This window comes from Neoarius graeffei, chromosome 7 (genome assembly GCF_027579695.1).
Source record: "Neoarius graeffei isolate fNeoGra1 chromosome 7, fNeoGra1.pri, whole genome shotgun sequence".
In the NCBI taxonomy this organism is placed as follows: domain Eukaryota; kingdom Metazoa; phylum Chordata; class Actinopteri; order Siluriformes; family Ariidae; genus Neoarius; species Neoarius graeffei.
The window spans coordinates 51869255-51883504 of NC_083575.1; the positions used below are offsets into that span (position 1 = coordinate 51869255).

The 14250-nt window shown below is 42.9% G+C and overlaps 1 protein-coding gene across 1 annotated transcript; it reads right to left on the minus strand.

The window, feature by feature from the left end:
- Positions 1-2124: 2124 nt before the first annotated feature.
- Positions 2125-3588, minus strand: marveld1 (MARVEL domain containing 1). Its single transcript, XM_060925905.1, has one exon. The coding sequence runs from the start codon at positions 3250-3252 to the stop codon at positions 2764-2766; it is 489 nt and encodes a 162-aa protein (XP_060781888.1). The 5' UTR covers positions 3253-3588; the 3' UTR covers positions 2125-2763.
- Between the last annotated feature and the right edge of the window lie 10662 nt (positions 3589-14250).

The following is a 14250-nucleotide window of genomic DNA, read 5'->3' on the forward strand; positions in this document are numbered from 1 at the left end:
GCGGGGTCCACATGTGCAGCCCTGATCTCATCGAAGCACTGCCGGATACACTATTAGTCGGGGTGGAGGGCTACTAGCCAGGGCTTATTCACCAGCAGCTGTCCTGCAGAAATGTAGACTATTGTGATACAAATGTATGATACACACCGGTGTTATATCCATCTTGGGGTTTCACAATACCTTTGTTTGGAGTCACAGTGCGCTGAACTTTTGTATATGAGGCATTTCCATTTATAAGCTACTAATATGTGGTGGTTATTATATACACTGGAAGCACTTAAAAGTAATTTGCAGTTATGTTATCATGTACCACAGTGAATTGCTGATATTATTTTTGACTGAAAGACATCCAATGATCCCAGTACAGTACTTAGAAAAGCTGAGTGAAATTTGAACACATTTAAAAAGCTTAATATTTGATTACCAATGTTGCTGCTGTTGTTTAATGAAGCAAATCCTGGCTCTGATACAAAGACAAATTGCCAAAGTCATAACACTGAGACTGTTGTACTTGCTGTCTGGGTCCATACAGGAAATGCTTGAGTGTGAATATAACTACTGCTGAAAGAGCTCTTTTCCTAAAGTTTGTTCTGGCTTAACATTTGTTATTAGTTGTTATCTATAGCAACTCATGTGGTAATAGTATTCCTCTGAAAGAAAAAGCAAGGAATAATTGTGTGTGTATATATATATATATATATGCATGGATAGATAGATAGATAGATAGATAGATAGATAGATAGATAGATAGATAGATAGATAGATAGATAGATAATTTTTCCCCCAGTACATAAAGTAGTGAATTCAGAGAGTTTTGGGGCCGTAACTGACCCTATGAGGAACAGACCCTGTATTGTACAGCCTTGCCGCTTCACAGGAATTTTAGTGAGAGGCTTATTGGCATGCTCAGTAAAATCAGATTAACAAACAGAGAAACAGAGAATGGAGTATTTTGACATTTTCCTATATTCAACATCATACAACTAAAAATCCAGTCATAGATTCATTTATATAATGTCGAAATGCCACAAATATTAGCTACATGTTGTTGTTGTTGTTACTGTTTGCATTCCATGTTGTATCTCTCGAATGTTTGTGGGGATCAGTGTTCATCGTGGGCCTCTTCTTTTGTAAGAGCGCCAGTAATTATGCTTTTAGCAGCTTTTAAGAGGGTTACTTACATCTGTAGGCCTTTTACGGTACTAACAGATGGATGTTTTCTCACCAAAATAAAATGAGTTTTTGGAGATACAATAAGCGATTCAGAATTAGATTTATTGTTATTTTAAGTGTATTTGATTCTTGTGTAAGCAACCTAAAATAAATGGAGTTATTTTTAAATGAATAGGAGACACGACTACTGCTTAGCCAAGGCCCAGCCTTATTTCATTTCTTTGGAAGTACACTCATTATTCAGAGATTACAGTAACACACTCCCTCTCAATTCCCTCTTGAGACAATATCAATTCACTTTCATTGTAATTCGGTTTAACAGTGGAATTTTCATCTCATCTCATTATCTCTAGCCGCTTTATCCTTCTACAGGGTCGCAGGCAAGCTGGAGCCTATCCCAGCTGACTACGGGCGAAAGGCGGGGTACACCCTGGACAAGTCGCCAGGTCATCACAGGGCTGACACATAGACACAGACAACCATTCACACTCACATTCACACCTACGGTCAATTTAGAGTCACCAGTTAACCTAACCTGCATGTCTTTGGACTGTGGGGGAAACCGGAGCACCCGGAGGAAACCCACGCGGACACGGGGAGAACATGCAAACTCCGCACAGAAAGGCCCTCGCTGGCCCCGGGGCTCGAACCCAGGACCTTCTTGCTGTGAGGCGACAGCGCTAACCACTACACCACCGTGCCGCCCCCAGTGGAATTTTGAAAATGTCAAAACATCTTGCATCTCTGTATTAACATCAAAACACACAAATGGAGTATATGTAACCTAAACAAACCCTTTTTACTCAAATCCTCAAATTGTTGGCTCAGTCTGGTGTAGAGTGGCAATCTGTTTGCTGTGGAATGCTATTCTAGGTGTAGTGTCTTAGCCATATCTGTACTTAACTAGGACAACCAAGACTCACAACTTTCCCCCACTAGTGACAGAGAGGATTTTCAGGTGATCATTTACTTTTTATTCATTATTTGTTCAGACTGACAGTTGTTTTGAGTGAAATATAAATACTTACAGAAGGATGTTTTTATATAGCATTGTTGCTGTGTGCGTGTTAAGCAAAGGATATTGTTAGTGACATTCTTGACATGATGTTATTCATTCTGCTAGACTCTGAACACATACAGTATGTATCACACCAACACATGTATCTTCTCCATGATCAGTTGCAAAAAGACAGCTGTAATTAAAATGATGTTTTTTTTTTAAATGCTACAGACTTGACATATCAGATTGCTTGTTGGTTTGTCATTGCAACAGAAAATGTAAAAGAAAATATAAACCTCTGTTACGTAACTGTTACATAACTAGCTAGAAACATACAAATATAAAATAAAATACATTTTTTGGTGGCTGCTGAAGGTATAACTGAGTTTAAATTATTTTATACGGAATCGACCAACCTGGAAGCCTGAGACAAGGGGGTCAAACCCTCTGCTTTAAAAGAAAAGAAAATATATTTTTCCAAAAGTCAGCTGTATGCAACCTAGAAAAGGGCTGTTGTTTTCCCTCTCAGGGCTCTCAGCAAGAAGGAGAAGTGGCCCTCCCCCATCCCTCATGTGTCCTGTCTTGGGTTTTTACACCACGGTCTGCTCACCCCGGCACTTTCTGCAGGAGCCGTATATGGCTGAGAGAAGGTAGGCGCTGGCAGTCAGGCAGGCGAACACAGAGCCAGTGAGGTAGACGATGTACAGACATGTGTGCTTGTATTGTGGCAAATTGCAGTAGGAGTTCTTTGATGTTTTGTAGATCATGATGCCGATTGCAGACAAATAAAGCAATGTAGCAGCAAAGTCATGTATCACATTGGTTAACAACCACCGTTCTCCTCCTAGGATGGGTACCAGGTCCTGCTTGTTCAGCAGAGTGAGAAAGAAGAGGGCGAGTGTGAGAAGCCAGAAGAACACGGCCACAAAGAGAACAAAGTGAACGGAGCCCTCATACTTGCTGGTGGCAACAGTGACCCAAAGACCAGCTCCCAGGAGAATCTGAAGGATTCGTATAATCCCAAAAAAGCTCTTGAGGAACTCCTGGAAATTCCTTGTCACCTGTGGCTGGGGGGACATCTCCTTGCAGTGGATTAGCTGTCTTTCTTCTCTTTAGGGTGGCGGCTTTTCCCCCCCACAACCACAGAAACAACTGGAGATTAGAAACAAATGTAGAAACAAAGGTGGAATTTTCAGAAAAGGTCCATAAAAGGTTCAGAGGAAGAAGAAGAAGATCTCAGACAGCGATGCTTGAGCATAGACTTGAAGTTTTGAAATTAGTTTTCTGTTTCGTCCCTTCCGTTTCCTCTGTGGCAGCTGGAAGACTTTGTCTCCCTCCCCCTCTTTTCCTTCCAGCAGCCACAGGAGGAGGTTCAGAGAGCAGAGGGTTGGCTGAAACCCTAACCATCTTCTCTTCTTCATGTCACACCCACAGACATGGAGGAAGGAAGAAGAGAAAGATGACTTTAACATTTTCGTTTAACCCTTTCATGAAGAAAAGAATATCCAGGTTTATAAAAGAAAAATACATGATTGCATGCGACATCAAATTCTTTAAATATCACTGAACAGTCCAGATATGTGCCCACCTTGTCTCAAAGACATAGTAAACATTCATCATTCATTCATCTTTATTAACTATTGAAGAAGATTCTGGTCAGGATCACAACGGATCCTGAGCCCACCACTGAATGGTGGATGAACCTTGGATGGAACAGTCCATTCACACACGCTCACATCTAGGGGCAAATTAGAGTCACCAATCCACCTACTGGCATTTTTTTTAGTAGGTGGGGGAAAATCAGAGAACCTGGAGGAAATCAACACAGAGACATGAGAAGAGCTTGTGAAACTCCACACAGAGAGCAACTTGAACTCAGATTTAAATTTGGGACCTGAAGCTGTGAAGCAGCAATACTACCTTCTACACAACAGGCCTATTTAACATAATAATAATAATGGGGCGGGCGGCACGGTGGTGTAGTGGTTAGCACTGTCACCTCACAGCAAGAAGGTCCTGGGTTCAAGCCCAGCGGCCGACGAGGGCCTTTCTGTGTGGAATTTGCATGTTCTCCCCGTGTCTGTGTGGGTTTCCTCCGGGTGCTCTGGTTTCCCCCACAGTCCAAAGACATGCAGGTTAGGCTAATTGGTGGCTCTAAATTGACCGTAAGTACTGTATGAATGTGAGTGTGAATGGTTGTCTGTGTCTATTGCCGCTTTTCCACTACAAACGCGGCTGAGTCGGGCTGAGCCGTGCCGTGCTGAGTCGGGCTGAGTCGAGCTGAGTGGGGCTGTTGGAGTTGCATTTCGACTACCACCGCGCTGAACCGTGCTGGCTGGAAGTGGGTGGACACATTGGGTGGAGTTAGTGAAAGTGGGTGGACATCACGTGATGTCGTTAAGCGGCACAAACAGTGACATCAGTGATCTTTTAAGCGGTAGTCTCATGACCCGGATAGTAAACAATAAACATGGAGGACATGGAGTCGTTAGTGTTGCTGGTCTTGGTGCTGTGGCTTGTCGTCACCGACAACGCCAACAGATACTGGCAAGAGCGTATAGATGAGGCGAGGCGCATAAGGCTCCAGAAATTCTCGTAATTCGTAATTCTTCTTCTTCCGGGTTTACGGTGTTTACAGATCCCAGCGTGCTCGCGGGGCGTGTGTGGGCATGTGAGGACACTCCTCCTCACCAATCAGTGCACAGGGGAGTGTCTCCTCATGCCCCTAGCCCCACTCGGCTCGGTTTGGCTCGCTTCAGCCCCACTCCAAAACCGTGCGAGTTTTGGGTGCTAAGCAAGGCTGAAGCGAGCTGAGTCGTGCTGTTTTGAGATAGTCGAAACGCGAGCCGTGTCGGGCTGAAGTGAGCTGAAGCGAGCTGAAGTGAGCTGAAAAAGGGTAGTGGAAAAGGGCCATATGTGTCAGCCCTGTGATGACCTGGTGACTTGCCCATAGTCAGCTGGGATAGGCTCCAGCTTGCCTGCGACCCTGTAGGACAGGATAAGCAACTACAGATAATGGATGGATGGATGGATGGATGGATGGAATAATAGGGGCAGCATGATGGTGTAGTGGTTAGCACTGTCGCCTCACAGCAAGAAGGTTCTGGGTTCGAGCCCAGTGGCTGACTGGGATCTTTCTCTGCAGAGTTTGCATGTTCTCCCCGTATCTGCGTAGGTTCCCTCCAGATGCTCTGGTTTCCCCCATAGTCCAAAGACATGCAGTTAGGCTAATTGGCTACTCTGAATTGCCCGTGTGTGTGTGTGTGTGTGTGTGTGTGTGTGTGTGTGTGTGTGTGTGTGTGTGTGTGTGTGTGTGTGTGTGTGTGTGTGAATAGCTGTTTCCCAAGCCCGGAAATGGGAGGATTGCAGCAGGAAGGGCATCTGGCATAAAATTATGCTCCAATTAATATGACATGTGGATCCGTAGGGTCCACATGGACCCTGACCTGGCAACAGTGCTGGAGAAGGAGCAATAATAGTATTATTAGTAGTAGTATTTTTGTTATGATGTCACCTATGGGCAAAATTAAACCAGTCTTGTTACAGCCTCTTATTAAATAGACATATTCTTCAGTGGAAGTTGTTATGCGTATGAGGTGGAACATACCAAATGAAGTTTGAAAGGAGGAGAGTTTTTGGTACGAAGCTACGTGGATGATTACGTTGTATGCCCATGGGCTTACCTGTTAAACAAATATAATATCCTGATTACATCAGTTATATTCTTCAGTAGATAACGGGATATACTCGTAGCCTTCACTTCACACTAGAAGGTCTGTTGTAAAGCACAAATCACAGGGCTGCTCTACCTCCAAGTCTGCAATGACTGTTTAGTAACAGGCATTGTAGTCTCTTTATAGACAGACCTCTACGGCACAAATACTGCTGGTTTTGTGTCTATGCATCAAATAAAATGGCTTGGCTATTGTATCATTTTGCTTTGTTTCTGCCTAATAGATAAACATTAAATGTAAAATTAAATATAAAGTAGATGAAGAAAATATACATTGGTTAGAGACAGTTGGTTGTGATATTAGATTATATTAGAGGGCTAAAATCTAATCAACAACTCAACATTGAAACTATTAGGGTTGAACAATGTCAGTGAACAACTGTCTATGGAATAATATGAATGATGTGGCGCAAAGTTCTTTTCACATGCGCACGCACACTTAAAGGCAAATAGGCAGCTGCACTTGTAATGTCTAATACTTCATCTCATCTCATTATCTCTAGCCGCTTTATCCTTCTACAGGGTCGCAGGCAAGCTGGAGCCTATCCCAGCTGACTACGGGCGAAAGGCGGGGTACACCCTGGACAAGTCGCCAGGTCATCACAGGGCTGACACATAGACACAGGCAACCATTCACACTCACATTCACACCTACGGTCAATTTAGAGTCACCAGTTAACCTAACCTGCATGTCTTTGGACTGTGGGGGAAACCGGAGCACCCGGAGGAAACCCACACGGACACGGGGAGAACATGCAAACTCCGCACAGAAAGGCCCTCGCCGGCCCCGGGGCTCGAACCCAGGACCTTCTTGCTGTGAGGCGACAGCGCTAACCACTACACCACCGTGCCGCCTGTCTAATACTTGTTTTAATTATTTTTTCTAATATGCCTCTGAATACCAAACATGGTAAACAAAAAGTTATAATCCTTTGCTTAAAAATAGACAAACAAACAAACTTATTGTGCCGCCATGTCTGTCATTTTGTCTAATTTCTTATATTGTCTTTGACTGCACAATGTATACTTAGTCTACTGACTTCTAGTTTGTCCTTTAAAGGCCTTCTGTGGAAAGAAAAAGAATGATAGCTCCACCTCCCCTACTCATTCCATCCTTCACTGCCTTCCACAAGCATCTTCTAAATCACTGCTAATGATGTTTCACTGTGATTTCTGTCAGTGAACAAGCTGAGAAATCATCTCAAATTCACACAGAATCTAGGAGACGTTTCACTCTGTATGATCATCCGACACAACTGCCACTGAGAAACTGCATAAATTTACAGTACAGTCTCTTCTAGAGAGAAATCATCCTCAGACTTGCTTCTTCATACATTCCTGTGTATTGGTTTTCCATGAAAATAATTTGTTTTAAGACATTTGTTAATGGCAAGATAATCTGTTGTGGATGCCAAAAAGAAACCTTATATTGACATCCTTTTATCTTTGAAACACAAGGTGGCTTTAGTTAAAGGTACAGACTGCAAAGTCATCTGAAATTTTCAAATTTTTTTTAAATATTATGCATAGCATTTTCCTACATCTTGCAAGAACAATATCATGCAGATGAGATGTGATCATTTTGATGTGCTGAGGGTCGCCTTTTTCCATTTTGGGACCATTTTCCGACCTCTTAAAGTAAACAATATGATCCTATGGAAATAGCCAAATGCAAGGAGCTTTAACTAATTAGCATAACTAAAGCTGGGCATACACTGTGCGATTTTTTCAATCGCGGTATTCAGCTGCTGCTCACACTGTACGAGTGAATCGCAGGGGTAAACAGCACGCAGCTTACGATTCCTGTTCTCACACTATACGATCCGATGCTCGGATGCGATCTGACTGCTCACACTGTACTTCCATACACGACTCGTCGGATTCTTGTATCCGGAACTGCAACGTGAAAAAGAAGAAGAAGAGGAAACCGGAAGTCTCTGTTTTCTCTTCCGTATCTGTGTTCGCACATGTGTAGTGTGACAGGTTGAGGTAAATCGGCTCGTGACACTGCTTCAACAGTGCGATAGCCTCACGATGGGCAACCAGGATTTCAAACAGGTTTGATTTTCATCCGATCGATCGGGAGGAGGTCGTGAGGCGTTAATCGCTTGTCGTTACCCCATGTATACTACACGATCCGAGACACACGATTGAGCCAAAACTCGGCCCGATCTCCAAAATAGTCGCACGAGTGAAAATCGTGTTAAAATCGGGCCAAAAATCGCACAGTGTATGCCCAGCTTAAGGAGCTGCGTCACACCAAGATGGCAACACGTGAAAACATCATGCCGATTAAAAATTTAATTATACCAGCAGATCACATTACATCCAAATGCTGAAACATTCAGGTATCACAGATCCACATTTACCCACAAATGTATTTATTTATTATTTGTTCTGCTCACTGCTCTCTCTCTCTCTCTCTCTCACACACACACACACACACTCTTGCGTGTGCTCCCCCCCCCCCCCCGTGTGTGTGTGTGTGTGTGTGTGTGTGTGCATTCACAGTTTCAGATGGTTTAAATGCAGAGGAGGAATTTTGCTGTCCTTGAGTGTACATGTGACAAAAATAAAGGCTTCTTCTTCTTAATTTGCCCACAAATGTATTGACTCCACTTGAAAAGTGTTCGGCGAACCAGCTACCAGTTTTGGGATACTACAACATCCTGAACTATTTAGTATTTGGGACTTCTAAATATACTGGAGATGTTAAAAGCAGACAAAAGTACAGATGCCTACCAATATTTCATGGCAGGTTTCGTGCTGGAATGTTATGGGAAATTCCCAACAAAGAAAAATACCTTATTATGACAAAGGTAATCTCAAACGTGGACTTATAATAGTAATAAACAAGACAGGGCATAACTGTACCATATTTTACTATGTTAAGCCTCATCTACCTTATCAGTACAGAACAAACATACTGCTAGTCTCACCAAGCATTAGGTCTAATAAAATATATCACGTCCAAGGCTCACATACATTTTCACGTTGCACAGAGCTTTCACACTAACCTGATATAAAATGTTCTCCACACACACAGGAATGCTTTGTTGGCATCCAGTCTTCCCATTTAACTGTAGGTTGCCATTTTTCTTGTCTTTCTGCGTTCACCAGGAAGTGGTGAAAAGTTAAACCAGACTTATCTCCACGTCTGTTATTACATCCAAAAGCATATAGGTTTCTGGCATTGTTCTTTTAGATGTAACTTCTACAAGTTTATCTGTAGATGTACTGAATTGGGCTTACAATCACTCGTGTACACTTGTGCCGGTCATTGTCAAACACGAAGCTTGGCTGGATAAACAAATCCGCAGTTATGATGACATCCTGTGAAAGGCCCCTATAACTCCATACTCACTACCATGGAGTCGAGCCCATGCATTCTAAGGCTAAGATAGCTAAGCGCTAGCTAGAATTATTTAGTTATCTGTCCAGAAAAATGACGTCATCTACCCTTACTCTATCTTGCAGATGCACTCACTAGACAGACTTTCCTTTTCTTTTCCGCTTGCTTTTAGCTCTTTGGAGAGTGGAGTCCGATGTTTGCCCACGCTGACTTGTTTTGGTTAAAAGTAGGTCAAACACGTCCCACAGTGATCACGTGATACTGCTGCTCGCTTGCTTCACAATTTTCTGAATCGTAAAATGTAGGACACATTTTATCTTGGCAAAACAGTAACACATAGGGTCCACGGTGTGTACAGCAGTGAAACATCTTGAAACTCCAACAGTTACAGTGCCTTGCAAAAGTATTCATACCCCTTGAACTTTTTCACATTTTTCCACCTTACAACCACAAACTTAAAAGTTTTTTATTGAGCTTTTATGTGATAGACCAACACAGAGGAGCACATAATTGTGAAGTGAAACAAAAATTATAAATGGTCTTCAAAATTTTAAACAAATAAAAATCTGAAAAATGTGGTGTGCATTAGTATTCAGCCCCCTGTACTCTGATACCTCTAAATACAATCCAGTGCAATCAATTGCCTTCAGAGGTCATCTAATTAGTTAATGGAGTCCTACTGTGTGTAATTTACTCTCCGCATAAATACACTTGTTCTGTGAAAGTCTCAGTGGTTTGTTAGAGAACATTGAAGAACAAACAGCATCATGAAGACCAAAGAACTCACCAGACAGGTCAGGGATAAAGTTCTGGAGAAGTTTAAAGCAGGGTTAGGTTATAAAAAAAAATATCCCAAGCTCTGAACATCTCAAGAAGCACTGTTCAATCCATCATTCAAAAATGGAAAAAGTATGGCACAACTGCAAACCTACCAAGACATGGCCGTCCACCTAAACTGACAGAGCGAGCAAGGAGAGCACTGGTCAGAGAAGCAGCCAAGAGGCCCATGATCACTCTGGAGGAGCTGCAGAAATCCACAGCTCAGGTGGGAGAATCTGTGCACAGGACAACTATAAGTTGTACACTCCACAAATCTGGCCTTTTTGGAAGAGTGGCAAGAAGAAAGCCATTGTTGAAAGACAGGCATAAGAAGCCATGTAGGGGACACAGCAAACATGTGGAAGAAGGTGCTTTGGTCAGATGAGACCAAAGTCAAACTTTTTGGCCTAAATGCAAAGCGCTACGTGTGGCAGAAAACTAACACTGCTCATCACCCTGCACACACCATCCCCACTGTGAAACATGGTGGTGGCAGCATCATGCTATGGGGATGCTTTTCTTCAGCAGGGACAGGGAAGCCGGTCAGAGTTGATGGGAAGATGGATGGAGCTAAATACAGGGCAATCCTGGAAGAAAACCTGTTGGAGGCTGCAAAAGACTTGAGACTGGGAAGGAGAGTCACCTTCCAGTAAGACAATGACCCTAAACGTACAGCCAGAGCTACAATGGAATGGTTTAGATCAAAGAATATTCATGTGTTAGAATGGCCCAGTCAAAGTCCAGACCTAAATCCCATTGAGCATCTGTGGCAAGACTTGAAAATTGCTGTTCACAGACGCGCTCCATCCAATCTGGCTGAGCTTGAGCTATTTTGCAAAGAAGAATGGGCAAAAATTTCAGTGTCTAGATGTGCAAAGCTGGTAGAGACATACCACAAAAGACTTGCAGCTGTAATTGCAGCAAAAGGTGGCTCTACAAAGTATTGACGCAGAGGGCTGAATACTAATGCACATCACATTTTTCAGATTTTTATTTGTTTAAAATTTTGAAGACCATTTATCATTCTCGTTTCACTTCACTTCACAATTATGTGCTACTCTGTGTTGGTCTATCACATAAAATCTCAATAAAAAACTTTTAAGGTCGTGGTTGTAAGGTGGAAAAATGTGAAAAAGTTCAAGGGATATGAATACTTTTGCAAGGCACTGTATAGCCATAGAACATTTTGCCCAGAATTCAACTTTGCAGTCAGCACCTTTAACCCAAACACAACCAAACTTATCCACTATACCTACAGTTTTCCCCTCATAAGGTATTTTAATACCTAGATACAGTAGATACAGTATTTTAACTAGAAGGGCCCTCGATAGAGTGCATACCTCCACCAAGCCACATATTACCAACATCAAAATCAAATCACTTGAACCAAGGATAATAGTAAAGCTGTACACCAAATTTCATTAAAATCTGTTTACTACTTTTTGAGTTACATTGAGAACAGACAAAAAAAAATCCTTGATCCGTATATATATCCTGATTGGCATCAAAATCTATTTAATTGTTTCTTGGCCCATGGCTTACCTTTCCTCGGAATTTCATCAGAATCCTTTCACTACTTTTTGAGTTATGTTGGGAACAGTCAAACAAACAAAGGGAGACGAAAACATAACCTCTTCCAACAAAGTTGACAGAGCTAATAATTAGATCTTCTTCCATACAATAGTGTAATCAAGAATAGAAATGTAGGCATAATTGTTTGTAAATCAACAGCGACCTCTAGCGGTAAGATTTAGCTGCAGTGTTTTGTATAATGGGGGTCGAGAGTACTTTGGAAAACCGGTGTCACTTAACAGAGTCTGCCACTGCATCCAGAAATGCAACCTGAAACTGTATTACGCCGATTTCTCTGGGCCTGAACTCATCGCAGGTAGACCAAAAGCCAGTGGAAACATGTGCTGTGGTCAGATGAGTCCACATTTCAGCTTGTTTTCGGGAAAACCAAATGTCAAATTTTCTGTGCCAAAGGTGAACACGGCCGCCCAGTTTATTTTCAGAGAAAAGTGCAAAAGCCAGCATCTGTAATGGCATGTGTCACCTGCATGTGTGTGAAGGTACCATTGATATATTGGGGCGTACATATTGGGATTTTACAGAGGCATTTTCATCAACTCAGCATCTCCTCCTGGGAAGTCCATGCTTATATCAGCAGGACAATGCCAGGCCTCATTCTGCAAGGGCTACAACAATGTGGCTTCGTTGACACAGAGTGCATGTGCTTGACTGGCCTTCTGCCAGTCCACATCTGTCTCCTATTGAGAATGTTTGGTGCATCATGAAGAAGAGAATCGGACAACGGCGAACACGGACTGTTGAGCAGCTGAAGTCTTGTATCAAGCAAGAATGGATGAAAACTCCAATAGCAAAATGTCAACAATTAGTATCCTCAGATCCCATACGATTAAAAAGTGTTATTAAAAGGAAAGGTGATGTAACACAATGCTAATAATGCCTCTGATACAATTTTTTGAGTGTGTTGCAGGCATCAAATTCTCATCTCATCTCATTATCTCTAGCTGCTTTATCTTGTTCTACAGGGTCGCAGGCAAGCTAGAGCCTATCCCAGCTGACTATGGGTGAAAGGCGGGGTACACCCTGGACAAGTCGCCAGGTCATCACAGGGCTGACACATAGACACAGACAACCATTCACACTCACATTCACACCTACGGTCAATTTAGAGTCACCAGTTAACCTAACCTGCATGTCTTTGGACTGTGGGGGAAACCGGAGCACCTGGAGGAAACCCATGAGGACACGGGGAGAACATGCAAACTCCGCACAGAAAGGCCCTCGCCGGCCAAGGGGCTTGAACCCAGACCTTGCTGTGAGGCGACAGCGCTAACCACTACACCACGGTGCTGCCCGCATCAAATTCTAATTTCGGTTAAATTTACAAAATACAAATAAGTTGGTCAGTAAAACTATTGAAAATCTTTTCTTTGTACTTTTGTCAGTTAAATAAAGGTTCACTTGAATGACAGATTCAATAATGACAGATTTTTGTTTATATTGCATTTTGGAAAATATCCCAACTTTTTAGGATATAGTAAAACCAGCAAGGAATAATTAGGCAACAGAGGAAAGAAAACACTTAATTGCATTTATTTCAATATAAAATAAATTACAGTGGGCCTTTTTTTTTTACCTATACAGGAATGTAAGGTAATGCAGTCTCTCCCTTGTTTATTCATCTATATAATAAGCGGCGGGCGGCACGGTGGTGTAGTGGTTAGCGCTGTCGCCTCACAGCAAGAAAGTCCGGGTTCGAGCCCCGTGGCCGGCGAGGGCCTTTCTGTGCGGAGTTTGCATGTTCTCTCTGTGTCCGTGTGGGTTTCCTCCGGGTGCTCCGGTTTCCCCCACAGTCCAAAGACATGCAGGTTACAGTAGGTTAACTGGTGACTCTAAATTGACCGTAGGTGTGAATGTGAGTGTGAATGGTTGTCTATGTGTCAGCCCTGTGATGACCTGGCGACTTGTCCAGGGTGTACCCCGCCTTTCGCCCGTAGTCAGCTGGGATAGGCTCCAACTTGCCTGCGACCCTGTAGAACAGGATAAAGCGGCTAGAGATAATGAGATGAGATAATAAGCAGCAAAGGTTGTTTGTTTGTCTTGAGCTAATGTCGCCATTTCTTGACGGATTTTCACCAAATTCGGCAAGTAGCTCTGGGGATGACTCGGAATTTTGCAGATAACAAAATTCATATACGGGCCCCTGGGGGTCCCCGGTGGGCCCCTGGGGGGGATGTTTGGATTTTTGTTTGTCTTGGGTTAACATCACCATTTCTCAACGGATCTTCACCAAATTTGACTTGGAAGTCTGGGGGCAGCCCAGAATTTTACAGAACCCAGGCAATGCCGGGTAACCTGCTATTTGTGTAAAGATGGTATTTTACTATACCGTAAAATAACGGTATTATACAATTCTTAGTTAATTGTTTTTTGTGCCTTTTCTGATTAGCATAGTATAGAGTAGCTTCTAGTACAGTGTGCTGTAAACACTTCCCTCTGCTACACTGCCCATCACCTTGGGCTTCTCGTTTCTCGGCGGTTGAGAAATTGGGTTGCAGCGATGGGCGGGGAAACGCTAGGAAGTTCCGGGAGCCTTCTCATTGTGATTGGTGGAAGCCTGAACGGAAAGTGACGCAATTTTAC